General features: G+C 41.4%; 1 protein-coding gene across 1 annotated transcript in view; it reads left to right on the top strand.

Moving 5' to 3' along the window:
* The window catches only part of UST (uronyl 2-sulfotransferase), a 99,148-nt gene extending 72,825 nt beyond the window's left edge, over window positions 1-26,323 (top strand). Inside the window, exon 8 of the mRNA XM_031056238.1 lies at window positions 22,697-26,323. Coding sequence (XP_030912098.1) covers window positions 22,697-22,980 — 284 coding nt within the window. The 3' untranslated portion in view covers window positions 22,981-26,323. The remainder of the gene's footprint in view (window positions 1-22,696) is intronic.
* The last annotated feature ends 1,309 nt before the right edge of the window (window positions 26,324-27,632 follow it).

The following is a 27,632-nucleotide window of genomic DNA, read 5'->3' as shown; positions in this document are numbered from 1 at the left end:
AGTGGAAGGAGGCAGTGCTTTTTGTGCAGTGTCTATAAATAATGAACATCTTATCATCTTTTATTCTGCCTTTGTTTAGCACAAAATGAAAGGAAAGAAGAAATTAGGAAAAATTATTTGTGACAACTTAGTCTGATGGCTTCTTGTGAGCTGTATTTTCTGGAGGGTTGTGACTGGTAAATGGGAAGGGAATACATTGGGCTCATCTCCTGGGCTGAAGTGCCCAACCCTTCTCCCTCCTACAAGCACCTGCACTCTTGATGAGAGAATAAAATCAGTGTGGATTGGTTTTAATTTAAATACTTTTGTGGTGGGGTTTTTTTGTTCTGTTTGGTTTTGGGTGGGGTTTTTTGTGGATTTTTTGTTTTGGTATAGCTTCTAACATTTCAAACACATTCAAATGTTTAAAACCTTTGGAGACTCCAAATATGCTGTCTTTTCTTTTGCCTTGCACTCTAGAACTAGACCTTTGTGTTTTCCCTATGTAATACTTTGAACAGGAGTCACTGACTATGAAAATTTTCTACAGAAGAGGAAAATTCCAGATTTCACTGGGAGACAAAACATGAGTTTGGAGTTGGGACGTAACTCCCTGTGTAACACTCCCGTGTCTGATGAGAGTGTGAGCAGCGGCGCCGCTGTGCCCAGCAGATGGAGCGATCTGCCCGTGTGTGCGCTGCTCCCAGCGCCAGCGGCACACGTGGATTCACATTCCGCCAGGGGGGCCTTTTCTTATCGCCCAACATCCTGTTCTGAAAATAGAAAGCCTGAGCAGACTGTTCTTTTCTTCCTCCTTTGAAGTCTCAACTTTCAGTATTGCACCGAGGAACGCTGTAAAACAACGTGAATGCTAAAACATGCCGTTTAAGATCTAGGAAAAGTGTTTAATTGTAGTTTTGTTTCTTGTAAAACAAATTCCCTGTTCTCTGTGTGCAAGATGGGCAGGAAAAGAGGAAGAGTCACACATCCCTGAGGACATTTCTTTTTTATTAGGTCGATAGCATCTAGGACATTCTGCACAGCTAATCTGTTCCTTGGTTTGTGCTATAAAACTGAAGGTACTATCAAAAGCTGTAGATAGATTATCTAGCTCTTCAGCCATGAAGATACAAGGTTTGGAGAGCAGGGAAAAACCAGACGACCTGATCTAGGATGCCTTGAAGTTAGTGGATACACCAATGAGTGGTAAGGATAGTCAGTGAAAGTATCCTTTCTTTTTCAGTCCCATAAAAGAAAAATATGTTGTTTTGTCTTCCAGAGGTTTGAAATTCTTTTGTGGATAAGCTAAGCAGTTTTAAGAATAGGAGCTCTTGAAAAGATTTGAGCACTGCTGGGCTTTCTCATGACTGTTTTTCGAAAGGGCCACTAGGTCTTTGGAAGATTTGTCTCAGAAGCAAAATTTCTCTGTGGTGAGTTCTGAAGCAAAGCTTTACAGCTTATAACAGCTGTGGTTCTTGTTCTGCTGAGGAAGGTGAAGCCACTTCAGACAATATGTGTATGGCATGAAAACCATAACTGTGGCACCAAAAGATTTATCCAAGATAGTATCAGTCTCATTGCTAAAATGTGATCAGGAGGAAAGGTGTGGCAAGTGAGTTTGGTATGGCTTTCCAACCCACATGGAGCTTGCGTACATCCAGGCTCAAGTCCTAAGTATTTACTCTTCCTTGCTCACGTGTACTTGTTGGATTGAGTTAGCTCATATGTGCGGAGTTACACAGCAGAGAGGTTGCCTACAAATACATCTTGTGGCCCCAAATGAATGGCATTTGGAGATGAAGAGGGAGGCAGCTGACAGCCTGACACAGCGGTGGCACTCGGTCTGGGTGAATCTGCTCCCTGAGCGTGCAGTGCAGGGAAGTGGGATTTTAGTGTCCATTTGCCAAACACATCACTATGGCTCTGCTTTCTCCAGGTGTCAAGAGCAGTGCTTGACTTGCTGAGTACAGCAGCACCAGCAACAATCATTTAGATCAGGTGAGAAATTTACATATTTCCCATTGGCAGACCAGGATTGTGGGCATGATTCATGAACTGGAGAAATGAGGCTACTGTTGATCCATAGTTCCCTTTCCCCAGCTCTTCTGGCATTCAAGGATGTTGGCTGCCTTCCAGATCTCACCACTGATTATGGCAAAGAAGGATATAGTTTCTCTTCTTGCTAATTACAGTACTGATTTTTAAATCCTTATTTTAGGTTTGGATTTTCATGGGCGTTGAATTTGTAAAGGCTCTGCTCAGAATCAGTTGTATTGGAAGCTGAAGTCCATGTTCCCTTAAATCATTGTTTGAAAAACCTGGATCAAATGTTTCTCTTCTAGTACAGTGTCTGGACACACGAGCTCATAGACTGGCTCTGGCAAACAGCAATGTATTGTAGAGATAGGCTGAGTGTGTTTTGTATAATTACTTAATCTTCCCTTTCTGTGAGCTATAATGCATGCCTATACCCAGCTTGTGCTCTGCAGTCTGCTACCTTTTTCCTGTTCCTCTCCTCCACCTTCTTCATATTTCTCTTTCCTGTCAAATGGCAAGGTCTTTACCTGAAGCCAAACAAATTTTACTTTTTTGCACGCTCATCTGAACCTCTTTATCATTAACAGTTTCCCCTCTCTAAAGTTCCTGTATGTCTGTAGGATTATGAAGACTGAGACCACCTAATGCATCATCTTTGTCTTCTAGTGCATTCCAAGACATCAGCCTACAGATTTTGCATTTCATCCCACCTATTCCTGTAACTTGCATTCAGTTTCCTTTCAGTATATATTTTTTTTGGTGTATGTCAGGAGATCATTTTGGTGCTGTTATCTTCCAAGCAACAGTCATGTTTATTTAATGAGCATATCAGTCGCTAAAGATGTTATGGTTTATAAGTGCGCTCCTGCTGCTCATCTGAGGTTGATTCCCCAATGCATCTTTTGAATATTTCCTGTTCTTAGTGTCACAAAATGGAAAACCCATGGATAGCCAGCTTTGTTAAAGCTCCAGCACAGAAGGAAATCTGCATTTGGATAAAGCATTAGTGATATCTCATAAATAATCCAGGGTTACTGATGACAATATACCACAAACATTTTAATGACAGGCAGTTAAAGCCTGCAATGACAGTTCATTCCTTCTTGAGTGACTTAGTAAATAAAATCATAATGCTATTTTAATCAGTAGCATTTTAGCTAAACCTCCCTTACTGCTTCTGCTTTAAAAATAGCATTTAAACAAAAATTACAGCGGTAACAGATTATGCAGATTGTTTCTTTGACAACTTTGCCCTCTGCCCAGGCAACAGAAGGCATAGAGAAGGAGCCATTAAATCCCAGTTAACAGGCCTGCTTCTGTTCCCGTGAACAGGTCTTCATTTCACCTACATGGAAACAAGCAAGCTGCACAAGGTGACTGAGGCTGAAATATAAAAAACTTTTATTAATTAAGGACCAAAACTACTGAGAATTTAGCTCAATAATCAGTGTATCCCACAGTATGTTTTCAGGGCCAGTGTTTGGGGAGAAACACCTTTTGATTGAAAACAAAGCATATTTGGCATTGAAGACACAGGAGCAATATAAAGCAGATCACAGAGCTGACTATTCACTTAGCTTTTAGGAGCATAATCTTATTTTCAGTCTTCAAATAAAGCTATTGTACTTTTTTTCTCAGACTAAATCACTGTATCAGTGGCAGAATGGGCTGCACTTTTACCAGTAATTTTTGTACAGCAGGGACAAGGAGCCATCCCTTAGGAATTACTTAGATTTTCACATAAACATTGCAATTTAATATCAGGTTTTTACAGTGATGCAAATCAGCTGCTATAGTAATTTAAATGTTGTAATTATTAAAATTAGGAAAACATGAGAGAGCATAAATTCTGACATGTTAGGTGTGAAATTATAGCAAGGCACTTCCTGGCATGCAATTTGCAAAAGGCATTAAAGCTAACACCAAAAGGGTTTTTTCCAACCTCATCAGGGCTAGGTGGCTGAGAAAAGAGTCAGGGATTGAGACAGTGGGCAGCTGGGAGAAGTGCAGGGAGACAGTCTTAGGGAAGAGACGTCCCCAAGGTACATCTGTAAAGGGACCACTTGCTCTCAGAGGACACAGTGTATTGTGCTCTAAAATCATCTTAAGAACACTGTTGCTACTATTAGAAAAGAAGGGAAATAACTAGTAACATGAATTTCAGCAAAGTGCAAGGGTCAGCTCTTGATGGCGAAATTGTAGGAATTAAAATGAAGTAAATATGTTAGCAGTGTAGCTCTCAGCTGGTGTGTTTCCTCACTTGAACACAGCTTCACACTGTGCCTGTGCTCCTTCCTTTGAACCCCCTTTGCTTTACCTGCCCTGAAGGCAGTTTATGGTGCTGGAGAGCTGACCCCTTGCTCTTCCAAAAGTCTTTCTTAGAGTTATGTTCCCTACTTCCTTTCCTTGTCGGAATTTCCCAGCCTTTTTGATCTTGAAAACTTGCTCTCCTAGAAGCTACAGCAAGAAAAGAGGGATTTACTAAATATAGCTGTGAACATTCTGGTTTTCTTCTTTTTCTCTGTTCTTGGAGTTGAATCACAAATTTTCAAATGTAGCATGAAAGAGCATCCTCCCCTCTGTTTCTCTCTAGGCCCATCTTCCCAGTTTCCTACCCTTCCAAACTGCATTCCCATTGTGTTCTTTTATTGCTATCTTCTCTCCAGTTTTCTTTGCCTATCTCCAACATTGTTACTGCACTTTATAAATCTTACCTTTTGAGTTGTACTATTTGCACTCTGTTTGAATATCTTTTCAGTTACTTGCAGATGCCATCTATAATACAGGTAAATGTTAGGGTGTGGCATTTTTTATTCCACAGCTGTCTTTACTCCTTCAAACCAGGACAGCAGTGTTAGGGATGCTGCTGTGAGAGCAAGTATTCACCAAGGATTTCTTTGAAACTGAAGTTGCCAACTCTGTGGTGTGTCCCCTGATTGATTCAGCAGCTATTTTGGAAGAATAGGCAAGATCACTCTCAAGCTTTTAGAGGCTGCAATTGTCACCTAGACACCAACAGATCAAAGAATCAAATTGACATACTGGGAGGAACTATAATAGAGGATGTGATTAATAGACAGTTGGGAAAAGCCAGCATGGCATTTGTAAAATCTTTACGGACTCAGCAAGCACAGGGATATGAGATGGTACAGGTATCATTTTCAGCAAAATCTCTGTCCAAAAGCTCTTTAAGAAAATTGGGTGTCAGGACAGGAGAAAGAGTGGTCTCCTGCAGGATAAAGCTGGTGAAAGAGGTAGGTGTTCATTGTTTCCTAGGCCCCCTTGCTTTGAAAAAACAGGGAAGTCTTGCAGGGACTGTGCTCCAGCCTGGGATAGATGTTCTCTTAAAAAGCTGTGTCTGAGGTAAGAGAGGTCAATGCTGACATGATGTTACCAGGGAGCAACAAAAACAGCACTGAAGTGGTTTACTAATCATAACAAAGCAAAGCATTAAAATTCAGCTTGTTGGAAGTGCATTTGAGGTCTGTCCTCAGCACTCAGAGCTGCAGTCTAAGGATGCTCTGAGTCCTGCTCCGTGTGGAGCTTGGTAGGAAAGTGCACAGATTGTCAGATGGGTGGGTATTTTTCTCTGCACAGGGAAGCAGTCACCTACAGAATAAATTTTTATATGAAGCTAGATCAAGTCATGACTCAATTTTTCCAGATGGCAGAAAATGATGATGCAGGACGGAAGGGTTAAATCCTGGCTGAATTGCAAGAGCAGCTGAAAGAAAGGCATTCCCCTTGGAGGTGCTGCCCTAGCTGCAAAGCAGGGAGTTCATACAGCTGTAGTTCTGATTTGTGTTTAATGGTAGGTGATTCAGGAGCATCAGAACGTGCCTGCTCTTGTTCTGATTTATCCATTCTCTTTCAAGTTTGCATTCTGGGTAGGCGAAAGGTGGCTAGGATGACAGCGAAGCCAAAGAAAGGTAATTTTCTGCAGACACACCAGGCCTCATTTTCCAGCTAGACTCACCAGAGAAAGAAAGAAACTGTTGAGTTGGCCTCTGGTTTTCTAGCAGTGAGCAGCAGCTGTTTTGGTAGCGGTAGCAGCAGCTCATATAACAAATGTTTCATGATGAATGCAAACAAAAGCCAGCCCTGAAATTCCAGCTCCACTATGTACGCATAAAATATAAAACCAGTTCAAAATAACATAACTAGTCAACTTAAGGGATTTTTTTCTTCCCCTCTAAATAAATTCCATATGAGAATTAGTGTTTGGTCTGCTCAGTTCTCCAGGGCTTACCCAGAAAATTTTTATCATAAAGGCCGAGGGCAAAAAGTGAGCACAAAAACAGAGCAAGAAGAAATATTTTTAGAAGAAGTGCACGTGCAAAGAGGTTGTGTGGTTTGGGCGAAGGTTTTGAGAATGCCAGTCGTGCTTACTGAATTGAAATTACTGCTGATGTTTATGAGTTGGCTGAATTCACTTGCCTCCAAAATAGGTCTTGGAGGAATTCTTTATGCATCTCTGTGCAATTTGCTTTCTGAAGATGACTTGTGGTTTTAAAGGCATCTACATGTTAGAAGAGGGTTATGCCCTCTAGCATAAATTTCTTTCCAGATAGCTAGTGGGAGGATTTCTAGAGAATGCAAATTGCTGGTCAGTGCATACCCAGGGGAAATGAGGATATTGAAGAGAGAGAAAACTACAATAATTGGAGACTCAGGAGAAATACAAAAACTATCCAGGAGGCAGTGTCGTAAATTGTTATCTTCCTCCAACTGCTTAAGTTAAAACAGCAAGTAAATGCCAGCATTTACCCATCCCTCCCTGCTCTGCTGTTTGCTGGAGCAGCATCTGTTGTCTGCCCACGCAAGCACTCCTGCTCTGTTCTCAGGCCCTGAAATACTCTCCTCACAGTTTGCTTTCCTCGTGGTTGTTTTTTCTGGGCTGGCTTCCCTCTAATTGTGGAATTATTCAGCTCTATCCATCCAGCATAGGAAAAAACCTAATTTCTTGTGTTCTGACAGATTAATGATAATATAGCTTATTGTTGTGCCTTTTTCAATATGATTCTATCTAATACCTAATACATTACCTAATACCTATCTAATTCATTTTGTGTAATGCAAGTTTTGAATGAGGTTAGTCTTCTTCCATTTTGTTCCTTTCAACTGCATTTTGAAGGGCCTGGGAAGTTGTGTTTCTGTGTGATGTATTGCTGTTCTTGGGGTACATGTGTACCTGTAAGTCATTATGGGTATCACATCTTTGGTGTAGCAGAGCATGCAAAGGTAGGGCTTGGAACAAAAATTGTGTGCTTGTCTTGTCTCTGCTTCTCTTGCTTCTTGGCTGCTTTGAATCATTTCCAAGCTGTCACCTACATTATTTTATTTCATGGTATTTGTGAAGTGGAAGAGGGGGAAAGAGACTGATAAGAGTACTCTTGGATCTAGCAAAGAAAAGGGAAGAGAAGGGGTGGACTCTTTCAGGTTTTCTTCTTTCTCACTAGAAGGAAGTGCAGCCCAAGTTACTGGGAGAGCCCAGTGGTTGTATTGGGCCTGTGTGGAGGGAAAACAGAGGCAGGGAGCACATGGATGTTGCTGCAGCAGAGTTTGGTGCACAAAGGGAGCCATGGGCATGTACAGTAAACCAGAGCCCACTGTGCTTTGCAGAGTTGTGCTCCTGTGGCTTTTAGGGTGTTACCAAGTTTGGCGGTTTTCTGCTTGGGCACGAACACATGCTTTTTCTGTTACGTAAAATGAGTGTGGAATTAATGGGTGACTGATATATAATATACATCTTCCAAAATCTAGTGGAAATTGGAAATGACAGAAGTGACAGCATAGCCAAAGCAAATTTATTTAAAACATTGAATGAAAATATTCACCAAAAACTCTGTTTTATCCTAAATAGCACTACATATTTTCTGGGCACTGAAGTCTTATCTTTTAAGTTTTCTTCCACTCTCTACTGTTCCATGAGTGCTCTGCCAACTTTACAGTAGCCATGACTCACCCTTGAAGGGTCTTCAGATAGCTGACAAACCTGTCATACTTCACTGGGTATTGATATTATTTAATGCCAGTACTTAAATTATGTCCTGGGGAAACTGAACTCTCTGCATGACCAGTGAAGAGAGGTAAATGGCTGTTTCTCTCTCTGGGGGCTGTTTGGTGCCCTGAGTGGCTGTCTGGAGTTCATCAGCAGCAGGAGTACTCCTGACTCATGCTGGTACTTGTGCTGGTACACAGTAGGGTAGACAGGGATGCTGGCTAGGAGTTGGCATGCAGTAGTGTTTGTAGGAGCAGGGATGAAGTATGTGTACAAAACCAAAGTTTATGTCATCCCTCTTAGTGCTTTCCTTGCCTGTCTAATAGACAGATCTGTGCATCATTGAGTGCTATTTGATTTAAGTTTTGGTGGAATTGTTTGGGGTTTATTTGTGGGTTTCACTTGGGGTTTTTTTAGCACCCCACTATATTTTTCTGCAGTGATTCCAGGAACAAGTCTATCACCTTAGTTCCCCTGTGGGGTATAGAAACACAGCAGAAGCCCAGGACTCCCTTACCAAGAGGAAGGGAGGTGAATGAAGAGGAAGATCTATTCCTGAAAAGTCTCAAGAAACCCCTGCATGACCCTTTGACCAAAGCAACTGCTAGAGAGTGAATGAACTGCAGAAGATGGGAACCTGGGGAAGGATTTTGGACAGTAAAACTATGAAGGGGTCTTAAGAGAGTGAAGCATGGCAGGACCAGCTGGGGTGAGGGATGATGGTGTAACCAACGTGCTCAGGTATTTGGCAGTGAGGTAATTTCACCAGTTGCTTCCTCCGTATTCTCTCCAAGATTTTTGGATCAGCACATTTTTGGATTAGCTTCATCTTACTGCCCACAGCTAATGTTTTGGTGTTTGAGAAGTCCTCAATCTGTTTTTCTGCACTGAATCCTGGTTCATAGAGAGCAGTGTTTGTCCAGTTGCACCACAGAAGTATCACATGCTTTCCACATTTTCCTTAGAGTTATTATGTCAGGATTTGTAGCTATTTCAGGTGTGGGTTTTTTTCCACTCTAGACTCTTACCCTGTCTATTTCCATTCTTATTTAATTCAGTAAGTGGTAAACTCAGTGGTAAATTTTGAGTGTCTGTGATGGCAATTGAAAGCTATTATAGTCAGGACATCAGCTGGGAATCCTGGATACCAAATAGCGTTTTGAAGAGTTCATATTGTTTCTAGAATTTCAGTACTTAGTCTAGCTCATGACTATGTGTGCAAAGCCAGTTCATTGATTTTCTGTAATGACCAGGTCAGATGCTAAGCAAGGAGGGTGTGTATTCTTTCTAAGCAAGATGAAACAATTTGTGTTAAGATTGTTTTGTTTTGTTTTGTTTGCAAATGGCAAATTGTTCTTTCCAGTCAGCATAGTGAAAAGGGGGAGATGAGTGCTCTAAGCCCTTGAAAGAAACACATTATTATGATAGGCATACACATACACACATCCTGATACACATACATATTTATCCAGATGTACCAAGAACAGCTCCTGGAGAGCAGTAAACCCTTTTTATAGTCAGCTGTTTTTAGCTCTAACTATTAGTGGAAAATAACAAGAACAAATTGCATCTTGTACAACTTTGCCTTTTGGTGCAGACATGCCAGTGCAAGTGGTTGATAGCAAGAAAACTCAGTCTGTTGTCTTACACTTTAGCAAACAGTTTACCAAAAATGCCAGCCCAGTTCATGTTGGGCTTTTACTAGCAGAAGATCAGTGAAACTGCAAAGCATATCTGTCTGTATATTAAATTTCAGAATTTACTTGGCACTGCCTTCTGCTGCTGGTGGAATATGGTATTGGGTCCCTGGCAGGCCCCAGTACTTTGTGCATTTGCAGAAAGTACTTAGTATTTACCCCAGTTTAAGGGCAGATATGCCACTTAGCCAAAGGTTCTGCTTTGAGTCATTGAAAATTATTTTCCTTGGTGCATGTTTTTGCAAGCTACTTGTAGAAATCAATGGTTTAAGTTCCTGCTTAATTAATCTGCTCAGTTCACAGACTGCTTCAGTTACCCTTTCAGACCACATCTTGGTGTGCATCCCACTCCTTCAAAAGTAATAAAAAGTTAAGCACATAGCCACTTTGTATCTCATGTGAAAAAAGGGAAAAACTCCTAGTCCCACACATCTTTTCATACTGTATACGCATGTGTGAGTAATTTAGTGAAGAAATGCCACATGATACATTAGTGTGTTTTATTAGCAATTGGCACTGCCAGACCAATATTTTGCTTTTGAAATAATGGCAGAACTTGCCCAGATTGCTGCGAAAATCAAAGGCTGAATCTAGCACTGCATCCCCGTTTCTGAGTCTTAGCAGGAAGAGACAAAAAGCAAAAGATACAACAAAAGTATTTTGATAAACAGATGTCACCCACTTTAAAGTGTTGAATCTCAGTTTAATTTTTCCCATGCTACATAAATAGCCCCTTCACTTCCTTTAGCCTTGCAGTTTTTCATTTCCCACTGTTGCTCAAACAAAATGAAAAAACCTAGTTATATTTATAAGGACTCTATATTTACTCAGTTTAAGGGTTTTCATTTCTTCAGTAAATGTACTTAATAAAATTAAATGCTCTGGGGATGTGCCAGAAATGCTGTCAGCCACTATGGCAAGCAGATGGATGAAGTTTCAGCTGAACGTGATGTGCCCAGGTTACTTTGTTTATTTAGAAGCTGATGACCACAGTCACTGGACATACTGGAGTAGGCTGTGAGAAATGTTTTTTTAAAGAGCTCAGAGTCACAATTTCATGCTCCCAGCACCTGTGGGTTTACTGACGAACTTGGCCCCATCCAGGCATTGAATTGGGTTCCAGGACTTGCATACTCAGCTCTAAGACTGGATGTGAAGGCAATCTACTGCAGCATCTGTCCCCACACTGACTGCCAGGGTTGATTCTGCGGTTTGGACTGGTTAGGCTGGATGTACCCTTCCTCCTTCAATAGCTCCATGTGTGTCCCTCCCAAAGCTGCACACTCAGTTGCAGAGGACAACCTCCCCAATAGATTTTTTGTTGTCTGGAGAGTGGCCCAGCAGAGAAGGACCTGAGAGTGTTGTTGACAGCTGGCTTAACATGAGCCAGTGTGTGCCCAGGTGGACAAGAAGGCCAAAGACCTCCTGGCCTGTATCAGACACAGGGTGGCCAGCAGGACCAGGGCAGTGACTGTCCCCCTGTACTTGATGCTGGTGAGGCCACACCTCGAGTGCTGTGTCCAGTTCTGGGCTCCTCACTGCAAGAAAGACATTGAGGTGCTGGAGGGTGTCCAGAGAAGAGCAACAGAGCTGGTAAAAGGTTTAGAGGGGAAGTCATATGAGGAGCAGCTGAGGGAGCTGGGCTTGTTCAAGCTGGAGAGAAGAAGGCTCAGGAGAGACCTTACCACTCTCTACAACTATCTGGAAGGAGATTGTAGCCAGGTCGGTCTCTTCTCCCAGGGAACCAGCGACAGGACAAGAGAAAATGGCCTTAAGTTGTGCTAGAGACAATTCAGGTTGGACCTCAGGGAAACTTTCTTCACTGAAAGTGTGTTTGAGCATTGGAAGAAACTTCCCAGGGAAGTGGTAGAGTCACCATCCCTGGAAGTGTTCAAGGAAAGACTGAATGTGGCGCTTAGTGCTATGGTTTAGTTCACATGGTGTGTTCTGTCAAAGGTTGAACTCGGTGAACTTGGAGGTCTTTCCAACCTTAATGATTATATGATTCTAAGACAAAACCCGATTGTGTGCATTGCTCACCCGCTGAACACCGAGCCTGGGTGAAAACCTGTGTCTCAGAGCCCTGTCGTTACGTGTAAGTGCATACACACATCAGCGTGGTCAGTGTCCCTTCTACACAAATGTACACTGAGCCACAGGTGAACTTCTTTATTTTTTGGACAGGCCTTTCTAAAGTGGGCTTGATTGTTTATTTTTTCATTGTATTTCTTATTATGGGAACCCTGAATGTACTATTCTCTCAGATAACTTTTTCATCATGTTTCCACAGATCTTCATTAAAATATTCTGTATTGAAAAAAATATTCCTCTAGTAAGCTTAGCAAATTGAATAGGATATTGATTCAGGCTTAGATTTGTTGTTTAGAGGAATAGGTGTTGAAATTGGTCACCGAAATACTGACTTCTGGTTCTTAATGATATTTTCTGTGTTTTGTTATGTTATCAGATAAGTTAAATTTACTTACAGGATTCACACAGCATCAATGCCTTCTCTTCTTGTCACTTTGCCCTTTGGTCAGTAGGCTGGGGATGGGCAAGAGGTTGGGAGAGGACACAGCCGGGACAACTGACCAAGATTGATCAAAGAGATAGTTCATACCATATAACAGCATGTTCAGTAATCAGTAAAAGTAGAGGTGGAGGAAGGAGTGGGATCTTTGGCTTCTGGGATGGCCATTGCTTATGCACTGACTGGGGAATGGGGAAGGGATGACATTGCATCACTCCCTCCCTCCCCACCTCCTCCAGACTAAACTGTTCTTATCTCTACCCACGACCTTTCTTGCTTTTGTTCTTCCTGTTCTCTCCATCCTCCCTCTGTGGGAGCAACAGGAGAGAGCAAATGGCCACATGGGTGCTTGACTGCTGACTATGTCCAGCCTGCCTCAACAGGTTTCTCTCTTTATCTTGATATAACTTCTACTATTGCACATTTTGTGAGTAATGTTGAATGTCTTTATTCTACCACTCCTGAAGATTGCCTTGTAGAAAATTGCAATGTTCTTCCACAAAAGCCTAGGTTGTTGCATGCATAGTGTTCCTTTTAGTAACCTCATTCCCTCCCAAAATTGATTTATCTTGTAGAGCTTTTCCTAATTGCTGTCACATTGCCTGGTTTCTGTCTCATTTTATTCTTATTCAGAGGTGTTAACATTTACGAGTTCCTGTAAATACTGAAATGGAAAAAGACAGCAGATCACTTTATCTCCTGTTTTGTTAATCACAAGGGGAAGGTTTGTGCAGTATAACCTTGAAGCACAGTAGTCATTATGTCAGTCTAGTATTGTCATTAAACTAATGTGCAGACTATCCTGGAAACTTTGATACTAGCCAGTCTTTCTAGCACTGGCATGAAACTACTGGTTGAAATACTGCAGACATAAGACAATTTACAGGATTAAGTGCAGGAGCAATGGCTTTTTGTACCCCATAAGTCTCTCACTGAGATTCATGTGTGCTTTTAGAGTGTTCTGCTAAGTCCTTTAACAAGCAATAGAGTTAAGGCTACTGAGAATATATTTCCTGTAAACAAGGTGATAGATGGCAAAATGATGCACCGATGTATCTCTTCCTTGTCTGTACATTAATGTTAAATGGAAGTTGAATTTAAAAAGATCATTAAGCAAGCCCTGTTCCTCTAATGGATTGTTCTTGGTGCTGATGCGCAAGCAAGAATGGTAAAGGTGTGGGGGAGCTGATCGTGTCAGTCCCAGAAGACAGGTGAGAGTTACTACAGAGGCAGCTGTCTTTGCTACTGGCTGGCACAAATGGATGGAGTGCATAGGGAAGCCTTTATTTTCCAAGATCTTCGTCTTGTAAGCATGTCAGAAATGCTGTTTTCACACTCTTTCTGGAAGAAAATATATTGCTTGGAATATAGAGCAGGTACATGCATGTGTAAATCTTGATGGTGTTTGAACAGCTTCTAAGCACCTAAAAATGTTTTGTAATCATTTATATTAACCCAAACATATTAAAATCATATTTATCCTTGAATTGGGGCCTGCTTCAAAAAGCTCTCATGCATATAAGGAATTGCCAGGGGAAGTCTCCTGTCACAGGTCACTGAGTCACTACATCCTGTGATACAGCCTCTGAGGGAGCGCTTTGGGATCAAGCGGGTCACGCCAGACCAAGGGAAATTCTGCCTTTCTCAAGCCCCCATCCCTCACCTGTGGCTGCACTGCTAAAGAAGTGCTGAGGTGGGCATGAGAAGCCATCTCTGTAACTTCTGCAACAGCATCTGCCTCCAAGATTTCCAGGAGAGACACAAACTCTCAAATCGCAGCAAATCCCAAGTGTTCCAGGTTCCTCATTGCAGACATGACTTCAGGCTCTGTAACACAGGCAGTGAAAAACCCAGGCATGAATTCACCTTGACTTGGGTTGCATTTGTGGAAATCCAGCAGGAGTTTTGGTCACTGTGAAGTCCTGAGATAGCTAAATGTTTGGCTTATCTATCTGTCAGACTCTCGGAGGTCTCCTAGGTGCATCGAAATTACTGTCTTTGTGAGTGAGGACACTTGCCCTTCATGTGAGCCTAGTAGCACAGGCATGGAGGGCAGAGTGGGTTGCCTGGATCTTCCTGGGAGGAGGAAAGATGGATTCTTGTTTCTGGTTCCTAGTGACCTCAGGGGACATGAAGACCCTAGCAGCCTTAGAGCTTAGCCCTGTCAGGACATTATACTTTGCCTTCTAGCCTGAACAGTAGAAAATCAAGATGTTCCCTCTCCAGGAAAAGCACAGGGTGAGAATTGCATTAGCCACACTATGAGATTACTCTCCTCTCCCAGGACTTCTAGTTAATATAATTCCCCTTCTTTTTATTTTTTTCTCTTGCTGAAACAAGTCTGCCTGTGTTAAACAACAGACCCTTTTCCTCGGTTTTGGCCAGAGGAGGAAGCCTTTGTCCTGATCTCCTGGCAGCTGGCCAAGGCAGTCGGGATGTGGGCCAGGAGGGGGTGAACTTGAAAGGAACAGTGTGTTGTTTCTGCTCTGGTAGCATTCTTCCTTCTTCAGCAGTGCCTCGGCCCCTGGCTGCCTTCAGTCACTCATTATACACAAAAGAACCTAAGGGCAAAAGAGACAATTTTCTCTTGACCGCCTGTAACTTGAAATAATAAGAAACAAAACCATTTTGGGGCTTTCAGTTGTGTGTGTGCAGACATGGTTGGGAGAAAACCTTCTTGGAACTGACAACTTTCTCACAAGAGAGAAAAGAACCAATAGCACCTTTTTTCCTCCATTTTAATAGCAGCCTTCGTTCTGTAATATCCATCTGCCCAGTCCTGTATCTCCTGTCAGTTGTGATTTTGCCTTGGCAGTACATAAGTTTTATTACTAGACATTAGTTATATCCTAGTTAGTATTATTTTTGCATTCATTTTTCATGTCAGTAGTTACATATGACTGCTTATTTCTTTATATGTGCTCTTGGAAGACTTAGGCTTAAGTCTAAGAGGCTAAGCATATAAGAGGCTGCATTAAGAATTAACAATTTTTAAGGCTATAGTCTCAACGTTTTTTTGAAAAAATGTAGGATTATTTCCCATTCCTGCAAGGCCTGATACTACAGGGTGGTGACCACTAGGTTTGAACAGTCAAGAAGTGGAAAAAGTATCAAATTGGGTGTTCAGACATCTTCCAAAACAGACATTCACACTGAGGTATCTGAAATGCAGTGACAAAAAGGCTTTTGCATGTGGTGCTTCTGACTTGGAAGCTGACACAAGCAAGATGTTCGAAACTTGAATCTGTGAAAGATTGAAATGGATCATTGGGTCATTGAGGTTGGCTTCCTGTGTGCTGCCAGCCACACAATCTCTCTTCTGCATAGAGACCAGTATCTGGAATTCATTAAGTTATCTATCATTGATGCAAAATTATCAAGTGATAGGCAGTCAAGTGTGTTCGTTTTGTACTAGCAATTAATCACCCACCACTTCAAGAAAGCAGTGCCATACTTCCAGTCCATTTGTCTGGTTCCTGCTTCCAACCCTTCAGTACCCATCATTTTCTCACCATGAAAATATGCAGATGCTGTAAACAAATCACCACTCAATCATCTTTTTTTGGTAAGCTGTCCAGAGCAAATTTATCATCTTTCTCCAAAGTGTCTCTTTCAACCCCAGTGTTCATTGTGAGGCTGTTTTCATACTCTTCCTGATTTAGGATGTGGTTACAAAACTGGATGTTATATGCCAGTGTTTCTCTTACCAATACTATATATGGAAATAAAGATACCTCCACCTCTCTCCATCCCTCTTGGACATCTTAGCTTGCACAGCACGCCTTTTTGTGGACAAAAATCACAGATAGCAGCCTACCATAACTCGAAGCACAAAGGCAAGATGCCTGCTCTAGATTCTCAAGTTCTGGGCTGTATTTCTGCAGGCTTTCTGCATCACATAGCTGTGGTGAAGCTTTTCCTGCTCATAAGCCCTGCTGAAATTTGTCTCGGTCACTGCAACTCCCTCCTCTGTCTGCAAAAAAGTGATAATGTTAGTATCTGATTAACCTACTATGCAGCACTGTTCACAAGCCATCTGTAAGAACCTATTTTTAACTTGTGGTTTTGTCAGATCCAGATTTGACTGGATTCATTCAATAACTCTTAAACAGCTGTAAAAGATACATTAGAAATTGCAGTGTATGAGCTGCAACCATAGCAGTTCTTTCGGCAACTCCAACGAGACAATCCTGGCATTTCCTCTGCAGATGACTTTGGTTTTGGAACCTCCAACTCTGTCTAGTTCAACTTAAAAGTTGCTTAATGGCTATAAAAGTACCTGACCACATTCTCATAAGAATCTGCCTGTTCATTCTACCAGTGTGGGTTATTTTTCAGCTTTTCTTTATCTTCTGTGTTGACCTACCTGAACTGGGAATGCAACATTAAAATGCACCAAAAAAGGAGTCTCTTAGAAGATCTTGCTGAGATTTGTTATCTGACCTTGTGTGAGATACAGCACATTTCCAGGCTGAGGACAGCATCAGAGGCAGTGTGTGGTACAGCAGGGTTGGCTGAAGTGTCCCATGCAGCTGGAAATCGATGTTGTTGGATCCACAGCTCTGAACTGGTAGGAGCAAAGGCTGTGACATTTCCAGGAGGAGAGTTTAGAGATTTCTTTATATTACTTACTGGTTGGAGAAGAGACTTCAGAGAGTAGTAGCTGGAGAAAGTTATATATTAGCATTGCTGAGTGTGTTGTATGGCAAGTGTTTCATACTAGCGATATAATGCCTTTAACAGCTCAAGTTATGTAAGAGCACTGTTGAATTCATATCGCTGTTGCACTGTCCAGTTGACAGCCATACCAGTGCAATGCTGACCTCTGCAATATTTTCTAAATATATGTTATTTGTACAGTGTAAGAACATGGTTGTGATTTATGACCTTATCAGCCCAAGGTACTCCTTATGTTTATCACTTATTACTAACTTCTATTTTCTTTTTTCTTCATCTTTCTTCCTTGCTGTGATTTTATATCATGCCTCCTTGGTGTTTACATCCTTGAACATCAGTAGTTGTTTGATTACATATCTTTTAGATTATCTCTTTGAACTCTTCCTGGCTAATCTCTGTTTTGGCATTCCTCCATTTTTCTGTGCCACTTTCTCATTATCAGAGCTTCCTGCATTTTTTTCTTTGTTAGTATAAATAATGAAATTATGTAAGGTTAACAGGGAGACTATTCATTCCTCCAGTTTCTTTATTCGTTGTAGGGGTAAGGAAGAAGAAAGAACATTGCTGTCTCACCTAGTTCCATCATTTTACAGTGTCTAGGCCAAGCCCAAGATCCCTATTTGATAAATAATAGGATGTTCCATTGCCTAGGATTGCAGATCCCTGAAGTTCTGGGAGTTTCCATGACCTCTGGAGAGCTGCTCTTTCAGAGAGATCCGTACCTGACCTTTAGGAGATAGGAAACTGCTGTGTGCCAGTGTGCGAGAGTTCTGCTCATCCCCTGAAGTTAGGAGTTGTTCTGTGTCAGCAAAGCACCACAATAATTCAGGACAGAAGTGCTAAAACCAAGCAAGCATTGCTGTGAGCCTGGCATAACTGTCCCCAGTATGCATATGAGGATCCAGTCTTTATCTATGCGCTGTTAAAACCTAAACTGTATTTTGTTGGTGTGAATAACTGAGAGTAAACTAGTGGTAAAAAGGTTGATAACTGAGATTCATGGTATTTCTGATGAAGTTGGTAGATACTGTGGGGACAAATTGATACTTGACTTCTCCATCAGTTTTGATTTTTAATATATTTCTGCCTGATCAGTGTCTCTGTTAGATTTTCTCCACCATCCCTGCTTTCCATTAACAAACACGAGCCAAAGCAAGGTGCTGCATTGCAGAGTCTGGCTGCAGCACACCATCCCTCCTCGGCTTGGATCCAGGGACCTGCCCTGGGCTGAGACTCCTGAGCAGCAGTAGCCCAGTGGCATTGGAAAGACATGCAAGCCCAGCACATCGGTGTCTTATCCATTCTGCCCAAACTGTCCTTTTCCAGATATCCTTCAAGTGCCAGGCTAAAAATTTAAAGTTTGTGAAGTAAATCAATTGTACCAGAAAATGTTTTGCTAAGCTGCAGTTGAACATTCTGAGGGAGGTAATTTCTAGTGTAGCCATCAGAGCCCTGGTTGGCACCATAGCCATGAGAGGCAGATGAAGCAGAGACCCTCACCCCTTCGCACGTCACATCTAACCACAGTGACATACATTTCTTTCCATTTAAAACTCTGGAGAAGTAGGTATGTGCTGTAACTCAGCTGCATACAATTGAGACGTGGGGCCTCCCTGCCCAGTGCAGGAAATGAGTTTGCTGTGTCTGTGACAGCCACCGTGTTCTCTCTCACAGCCGTGGGAGCAGCACAGCTCGGTGTGGCGTTCTTCCCCCGCGGGTGTGAGCCTGGCAAGCCACGGCTCTGCTGGCCTGCTGCCCCCCTGTGCTGCCTCCAGCCTGCCCCACCTCTCCTCAAGGGCCCCCAGGGGCACTGGCTCCCTGTGGCTGCATCCTGGAGCAGCTTCTGCACGGCACCCCCCAAAACAGCAGGACACTGGAGAGCACATCGTTCTGAACGTTTCTTCTGAGGTGGAGAATGCCTTTAGGATCATTTTGTCTAAATATGGCAATTCAGGTTTTTGGAGCCACAAGTTATAAAACTCACTTTTCCCTATGGTTTGGATTGCTGCAGTGAGTAATGTCCATTTCTTAGTTAAAAAAAAAAAAAGTGAGAGTGTGGAAACTAACAGTAAACCCTCATCAAGTGGTAACCCAAAAGAATTTAATTTTCTTCATTCCTATCTGCATACCAGTTTAGTCTTAATTTAAGGTATGAGCAGGCTGCCCTGGGAGGTGCATTACTGTATAGTACATTCTTCTAGTAATTGAAAATAATGCCAAAGCAAACATATTTTAAAAAAAAATAACCCTAAGAAGTAAATGGTATAGTTTGTTGCCCTCCATCTGGTTAGCTGTCTCAAAGGTCATAAAAGGGGGGTCCTTTGGTGGGGCAGCGTGGTTTATGTAGCATATGCAGATTGGTATTTTGGCTTTAAGCCAGATCTACCTAATTACCCATTTTGCTTCTATGATGAGAAGAGGTATTTGAGGTGACTTCAAGGGGCAGTTTTGTGATTTCACCCGTATTAAAGAGCCTTTTAAGAGTATTTAAGATTAAAACGTAGCCTAAATAAAGTTCAAGTACAAAAAATAGCAGAGTTCACTGGTTTTATCAAGAGGCTGAGCTTGCAGCCAGGCACAGGCCCAACTCACACCACCCAACAGCCCACACCTCACAGCTCTTCATGCTCTGTGGTTCCAATGATTGTGCTGCAAGGCAAACAAACAGGAGCCAGAAAGTTTACACAGCCCCTGCAGCCTTCCAGAGTGTGGCTGATTCTGTCTGCTCGGACGTGTACTTCTGAAGTCATAGTGTGTGAACAGAGCAGAGAATTGCACACATCCAGAAACCCCTGTGCCACTGCAGCAGCACATTCAGAGGAGGAGTGTATTGGGCTGCCAGGGTGGCACAGAGCGCTGGGCTCCCTGCCTGGGAGGACATTGCCTTTGGCTGCTCCTGCCCCACAGACTGCCCCCCAAAGAAAGCAGTCTCGTGCTTTTCACCTTGTTGGCAGCACTCCTGGGCCCAGCACAAGTGTCTCTCTCTGCTAGGAGAGCAGCCACTAAGGGAGCTGGAGCTGTGAAAGTGGCTTTCCCCACTTACAGTCCTGCAGGGACCATATAAGTAAAGAGCTTTTTCCAGTGAGCTAAATGGAGTTTTCTGTAGCAGAAATAACTTACGTAAAATAAAAACAAAGTCGGCAGGCAGTATAAAGGCTTAAGCTAATAAATGCAATATTTAGTAGTGTATATTTGCTGCTGAATTTGTAAAGAAAACTAGACTGCAAAGCTGGCAGGAGCTATCAGTTAAGCACAATAAAGAGGAGTGTCTTGAAGTGCTTAATAATCATAAGAAAGTTTTCACACCCAAGGACAGACTGAGTACATTGGCCTTTCTGGAATGTAGTCATCTCATACAAAATGGCAATTTAAAGGTAACTTGAACAACTTGACTAAAAATTTAACAAGATGACATATTTGTGAGTCTATTCTGGTCTTTGGGTGAAGGTGGTGCAGAAGGGAATAAGCTGTTGGGGAACCCAGATATTTCCACCAAAAATACTTCACACTATTCACTAACCACAGGTCCAGCTTTTTATGCCATTGTCTGTTTGAAATGCAAGCATTTCCTGATCCTTCCTCTATACTTTTTCTTAGCTAAATAGCATGTTAAAATGGCATCTATCTTCTTGCTTTTTTTGTATATTTTAATAATTTCACAACTATCTAAATAAAACTAAGCAAATTGATAAACAGTCAATAAATATAGAGCATATTTCACCTTCATCACTGTAATTAAAGAACAGAGGACTGTGTACTCAGTTGTTTAATTACTTACATATATGAGTAGAGACAGATTTCAGTGTAAAGAACTACTAACTTTGGTGTAAAAGTTCCATTTAATTACAAAGTAGTATGTTTTAATGGTTATCAACTACTAAAAACCATTCTTCTTTTAGAGAAGGAATTAAAAGTATAGATGCAAAATAGAATTAATGCTTTAAATATTTTTTTTGTGATTTAGAACAGTGTTGCATTGGGTAAGCTAGTCAACAGGTCTTCTCTTTGTATCATTCTTCCTGCATTTCAAATTACTCTACAGTTGATAAGCAAAACTATTTCAGATATAGATATTTCAGATATAACTTCTTTCTTCTGCACTAGATGGGTGTGACACAGTGAAGTCCAGTGATTAAAAGGATGTCCCCCCCAGGAGCACTTGTCTCATGTAGTATTATTAAAATGTTCTGAGTTGTTTTTCTCTAATTCTTTTACTCTGAAGGAGGAAAATGTGTGTTCACCAACTGAAAATTTAATTTTTTTACAAGTGTGGCTACCTTAAGCTATATGAATATTAATCTTTTGAAATTTAAAGAAAGCCTTTCATGTTCAATGCTGTGCTCTACCCATCTGTCATACTTTTCAAGATTTAAAATCTTGTACCAACTTTTTGTCTAAAGATCATTGCTGTTGTGCTTGCTAGATGGACTTACTAGCATTTTATTACCTCTTGGGATAAAAGGGTTTGTCTTTGTTTAAAGTTCCTCTCTTCCCTAAAAAGCTATTCTTGATTATTTCTCTTGGATAAGCAGATCGCTTGTGGAATCCCAAGAACAACCCACTGTTCTGCTAGCACCCAGCGCTGCCTCCCTTAGCTTTATGTGTAAGCAATTGTGAAAATCTGTTTCTCTGTAGAGATGTTAAACATTCGTTAAGCTTTGCTGGCAGGTGCTTCAGAAGACTTCCATTTGTTCTGCTCACATAAGCAAAACTCTGCCCATGGTAAAATCACATTTTGATTCAAGGATTCCCTGTGGAAGTGAGGGTGGTTGTTGCCACTGGAACCCAGCTGGAAACATTTAATGTTCTTTGTTGTCTGCTTCCTCCATGTTAGCTTTTTCTTTGCAGTCCTTCATGGCCTGACCCTTTTGAATACTTCTGACTTAAAGAACTGCTGTTACAATAAGAATTAGGTTCCCATGTTATATACTTAGGATGAAAATTCTTGGGATGCTCTGGCAGCCAATTGCCATCTAGAAAAGAGCAAAATTATTGCCTTCAGATTTTGCTTTACACCTTGCTTAAATACATTCATCTCCAGTGATAGACTCATTTATTGAGAGAGAAGGCAAAGACACAATTCAGTATTTTTGTTACTAACTCTAATTCCTTATCAACAATAAAAGGTTTGTATTTCAGTTTGCCAAAGCAAAAGTGTCAGGGTGAGCAAAAAGTAATGAAATCTTCCAGGGCATGAGAGGAAGATGAGTCTAGTTCCATTAACAGGTATAACAGGATGAGAAAGTTAAGAGGCACAGTTGATCCTAAGGTGTCATGTGGTGATGCCAGCAATCCTTCGGTGGTACCCTGAGATGGATTCAGGTTGACAAATATCTGTTTAGATTTGAACTATAATAAAGCACAACAGAGACAGGTCACCACATGCCACATAGGAAATAACTGATTAGTTAAGCTTGGTGGCATGACTGATGTCAAATTTCCAAAGCTAGGCAAGATTGTGGGTTTCTCTATGTGTGGCTCATGCTCATAGTTCATATGATGTGATTTGCATTTTCAGGTAACCGTTGACAATTAGGATTTTCAGTGACTGCAGACAAAACCTGTGTGAACTATCCATATTTAAACATGCAAGTCTGACTTCAAACATCTGGTTTTTTTCATATCTTGTTAACTGTTAATGCATTGTTAGAGACAACTTGAACTCATTGGTATTAGTAATGTAGCAGGGCCATGATTTAATGTTTGAATTAAAAACTTTCTGTCTGGTCTCACTAATCAGCACTCACCATGTTGCTTGTTGTTCTTTCTTTACAGAACATAGGAAACTTGGCAATCTGACTGTGACAGTGAAAAAGACCGTCCCCTCTCCAGAAGCAATACAGATCCTCTACCAACGCATGAGATATGAATATGAGTTCTATTACTATGTCAAAGAACAATTCCACCTGCTAAAGCGCAAGTTTGGACTGAAGTCTGATATCAGGAAACCAAGTCCCAGACCTGAGTTCTTCATTCCTTCTCCCCTGGAAACAGAAGAACCAATAAATGATGAGGAAGAAGATGATGAAAAGTGGCTAGAGGATATCTATAAAAGGTGATGGATGGAAGAGCTATCCTTTCTCTTCTGGTGACCCCTCCAGCTTTCTCAAGATTTTTTTTTAATTATTATTAAAAGTAATTCCTTAAGGAACTGATTTAATGCGCAGCGGATTTGAAATGGAACAGAAGATATCATTCCCACATGCTGGAGCCATTGGGAGATACCTGATTTTGCAGGTTTGATTCATTATACAGTGTTGGCTCTATAGCATCCTTGATACAGCATAGTTCAAGAGAGAAGTACCTACCATCTGTCACAAAATAACTTTTGGAATATACAGTAGTCCTTCATGAACTGCAAAATGCAAAATAATAGATTAAGCATTCTTGAAAAGCAAATCTTACAGATTCTCATCTCTCTCTTTGACCAGAAAAAAGTCTTCATGGCACAACACTGTGGCATGAACTACAGGCAGTGAGCCGTTTGGGAGTAGTGCCTTTTTCTGTCCAAAGCACACTGGTATCCCAGTGGTGTGGTCAGAGCCATTGCTTTGTCTTCAAACCCAAGGATACCAGGCTCAGAAAGAGGCTGGGTAACAGCTCCTTGAATTACCTGTGCCAGAGGAGCAGGGCTGCTGTTCTGCCAAATCAGTACTAGTGAGTGTGAGGCAAGCTACAGGAACCAGATATTTTTGGTAAAAGCTTCTAGTTCATAGAGTGGGAAACATTACCAGGTCGGTGAATGGCAACAACAAATTTAAAGTGCCAGGCAGAGCTTTATGTCAGCAGAGTATGTTTCTATCAGACTCTGAAGGAAAAGGTGTAACATATGGGGTTTATGTTCAAGAATGGTATTTTTAGATTTTTATCATTCTTTTGGGTCACAAATCCAAAGAGATGCAGAAAAAGCTACTCATTAAAAAGCTCCGGTGATCTGGAGCTCCTATTAAGCATGACTGTATTTCTGCAACTGCAGAATTTAATTGTTCACTTCTGAATCTGAACGCAGCTTCCCCACCAGCATAAACACCAAGCTCCTGCTTTTAGTGTGGCTAGAAGGAAAATTAACAATATGAGTATACACAGTTTCTCTAGTTGAAATAGTTCAGAATCATCAAATACAAGACGATGCGCTCTCTGAAGCCAAAGCTGATTCAGTGATAGGTTTGAAAGAGAGTCACTGTGAAAGTTGCCCTTGTTAATCACTACAAATATTATCTGCCAACACTAGAAAAGGGATTGGTGGAAGCTGGTGAAAGAGAAGTAGCACCACTGTGTGAGGTGCTGCTGTTATTCAGGTGTTTGGGTGTCTCTGGAATGGGATTCCCTGTGATGTGTGGGTGTGCTGGCTGTTGGCCAGCCTACCAGCCCTGCAGGTGCAGAAGGGACATACCCACAGGCAGCCCTGGGCAGAGCTTCTTGGCCTTCTGCTATACAGCAGAATAGGGGGGAGTTTGGGGTCTTGATGAGGTCTTGGCCCCTTATGCACCATTGTTGCCAGAGAAAGCTGGACTAAGAGAGAATAAGAGCAATAAATTCCTGTCCCCAGAGCACAGGAAAGAAGCAGGTACAAGATGCAGGATGAGGTACATCTTGTCAGGATATGAACAATCCACCTCTGTCTATCTCACATCCTTTCTCAAACTCCTACCAGAAAATTTTTGGTTCCTATTCCATGGCTGCCATCTGCAAGGTCATACTTCGGTTTGCTACATCAAGCAAAAGTTATTTTGTGATGGATGAAGCATATAAACTCGGGATCAGCTCAAATGGGCTTTCCAAGGGTTTCCTCTTCCATGAGCCTGCTGAGAGCCAATAGAAATTATGGTCAATCTTCTTCATTCCTCAGTCTTTACCTATACACAGAGAATGAAAATAAAGGAGAGTTAAGACAAGATGCTAACTTACAGAAAATACTAGGAAGAAGATTCTGTTCTCATTATTAACATCCAGGTTGGTGGTAGCAATGCACTACTGTGGGGGAGCACATTAAAGAAAGCTGAAAATGGGACAGATAGTAACTAACATATTAGCTAAAATATGAATCTGCTGCATTGTATATTTTAAGTGGTTTCTATGAAATTACATTGAAAGAGTAATGATTAGTTTACACACTGTGGAGTTGTTATATTTTGGAAGGAACTAGTATTCTCATGTTTCTGAAATTCTGTTTGAATCCTTTTTCTGCCCACGTTTTAACAGAACATAGTCACTTAACACATTCACCCTTCCTGAGAGTTCACTGCCACCTACGGTAAAGTCTGTTTCTATCTGTTTGTTTATTTAATGGTATCTTCAGCCATCACTACTTATAATCTAAATACAGAAGCTGCTTTGTGATTTACTTGCTAGGTTTTAATATTGTTGTATTTTCGTAACAATCAACCTGGCCTCTCCTCCTCAAATGGTAGTTCTTAAATTTATCTGGCACACAGCATCTAATATTCCTGGTCCTATGGCCTATTCCTCTGTAATTAAATATATTTTGCTTAACTTTTAAAAGGTACGTTATAAGCTGGTAAATCTTTGACTTATTTATTGAAACTTTTCAGCACATTCCAAATTCTAAGTTGCTCAGGAAGAGGTTGATTTAAATAATTATGTTTGGGTCTGATGAATATTTCTTATTCAAAAAAAATCATTATTTGTAAGCCTTTAGGCCACAACACCTTTGTAGAAAGTGCCAACTTGGAGATCTTTTTGGGGGGGAAAAAGGTGGTGGTTCAACACTTAGAAAAATAAGAAAATATATCTCTACAATAGCTTAGCTATAAATGAAGCAACATATGTTTTGGAATGAAATCTTCTTTAACTTATTCACTACTATCTCCTGAAATATCAATAAGCCATATGATTCTTTATTTTTCAATCCAATGATGTTTAAAAATAAAACTTGCACATTTCTTCCTGGCGCCATAGTGCTCTTGCTTACTGTAGTTTTCCTGCCTGGATGCAGTGGCTGTGGGGAGGATACTGGAGTTGCGCCCGACAGAGCAGGGCTGGATACAGCCTAGGGCATCCTCTGAAGGTCATACTTGAGCAGTAAGACGGGAGCAGGTTGCTCCTGGGTTATTCCATCTCCCAAGCTGTCCAGAGGTGTGAGCTGAGGTCTGAATTGTTTTACTCACCTGAGATGTGTGGTCAGTACAGTGAAGTACATTGTCCAGTGTTCCGTGGCTGCTAAGTAGAAGTTTTATCCAGGAGAGAAACAACTTAGTCTCCATACACTGCATTTTTACTAGATACGGTGTTTGATGGCCAGGCATAAAAGCTTCAGTAGTCAGAGTGATGTTACAATGTAAGCGAAGTATCAGTGCTTTCACACTAAAGAGAGAATCAACGGTTGTTAAAATGCAGCATTCTGGAAAAAAATAAATTTTAGTCTTAAGTTTCAAGTGACAATGACAAATTGTGCCATTTTTTGTTTCTGTTCAATTTACTTCTCTGCCACATGAATTTTGTTGGTGATGCAGGGCTAAGTCAGTGTGTCTCAAATGTTCTCTACTTGTATGTAGAGAAGCGGCTTGGCAGAACTGAAAGTACATGAACCTGATGGTGTATTTAAAGCATTCCCGTTTCTTTGCAGTTCTTTTATCGTGGATCTTGGATGAATCATTTGAGTGTTAGGATGTAAAATGGTGCATTGTAGCATAAACACACAAACAAAGCCACAAATTTTAAATGTTGGAGAATACATCTGTGAATTCAAGCCATAGAATTTTTCCTCCTTTCAGTATTTGATACAATTAAATTGAATGTATAGGTATGTTTTTTGACTAGCAAAGGAAACCACACTGCATGCCAACTTTTATCCTCTTATCAAATGAAAAAACATTGTCTGCCAAAGAATAAAATTCTACATTCTTTCAAAAAATAAAGACCTGATAATAAATTCCCAGCTAAGAGTAATGGTGCTCCGATCATTCCCTCCATTTTAAGAAAGGGAACATCTGTGATGTTAGAACATTAGCCTAAAACAACACAGCAACATTTTTGAGAGCTAAAATACTGTAATACAGTACCACAGCATTCCTTCTGTTTTATTTTTAAAGGACTCGGCCTTTTTTGCAAGGCGTTCAGCTAACACATAAAACACTGTTGATCAGTCTGCTTGCACGAGCCAAGACCAGAGTAAAGAGCTGAGTGTTGCTACATACAGACCTCCACACACAGATTCCATGGGAAGAACAAGGGTGTTACCGAGCCTTGGAAGTGCCTGTCTGCTGGCAATGGAATCACTGGAACAACTTTTGCAGGATCTGTCCCAAGGGAGGGTTTGCAAAGTTAGGCTCTGCTTAAGTACCCACACGTATGGCAGGAAGGTGTCGGAAGGCAACTCCGTGAGAAATGGCCAGTGGAGGGTAAAAAAACTTCACTGCAGAATATTAAAGTGGATGGGAAGGGATCTTGGTTTGAAGGTTGAAAGTTAAGTTGCAGCCAGCATAAATCAACTCCTGATGTCTCACAGCTGAGAAGCAGTGGTAAGTTTGCTTTGGTTTGTCTGGAAATGGCGTTGTATGCCAAGCTGCAGTGCGCATTGAATGTTGGATCTCAGTTGTAAGCTTCAGAAGATCAGTGTGTGTGTGAGAAGAGCACCAGCAGACCGTAATGGTTGAGTCTCAGCACCAATGGCTGACCCTGTCATATTGGAAGAGCCTGCAGTAAGGTTGTTATGGGGGCAGTGGGATGGGGGAAGGGGAAAGTTTTCTGC

This window comes from Geospiza fortis, unplaced genomic scaffold (assembly GCF_000277835.1).
Source record: "Geospiza fortis unplaced genomic scaffold, GeoFor_1.0 scaffold162, whole genome shotgun sequence".
In the NCBI taxonomy this organism is placed as follows: Eukaryota; Metazoa; Chordata; class Aves; order Passeriformes; family Thraupidae; genus Geospiza; species Geospiza fortis.
This window is presented reverse-complemented; position numbering and strand designations above follow the sequence as displayed.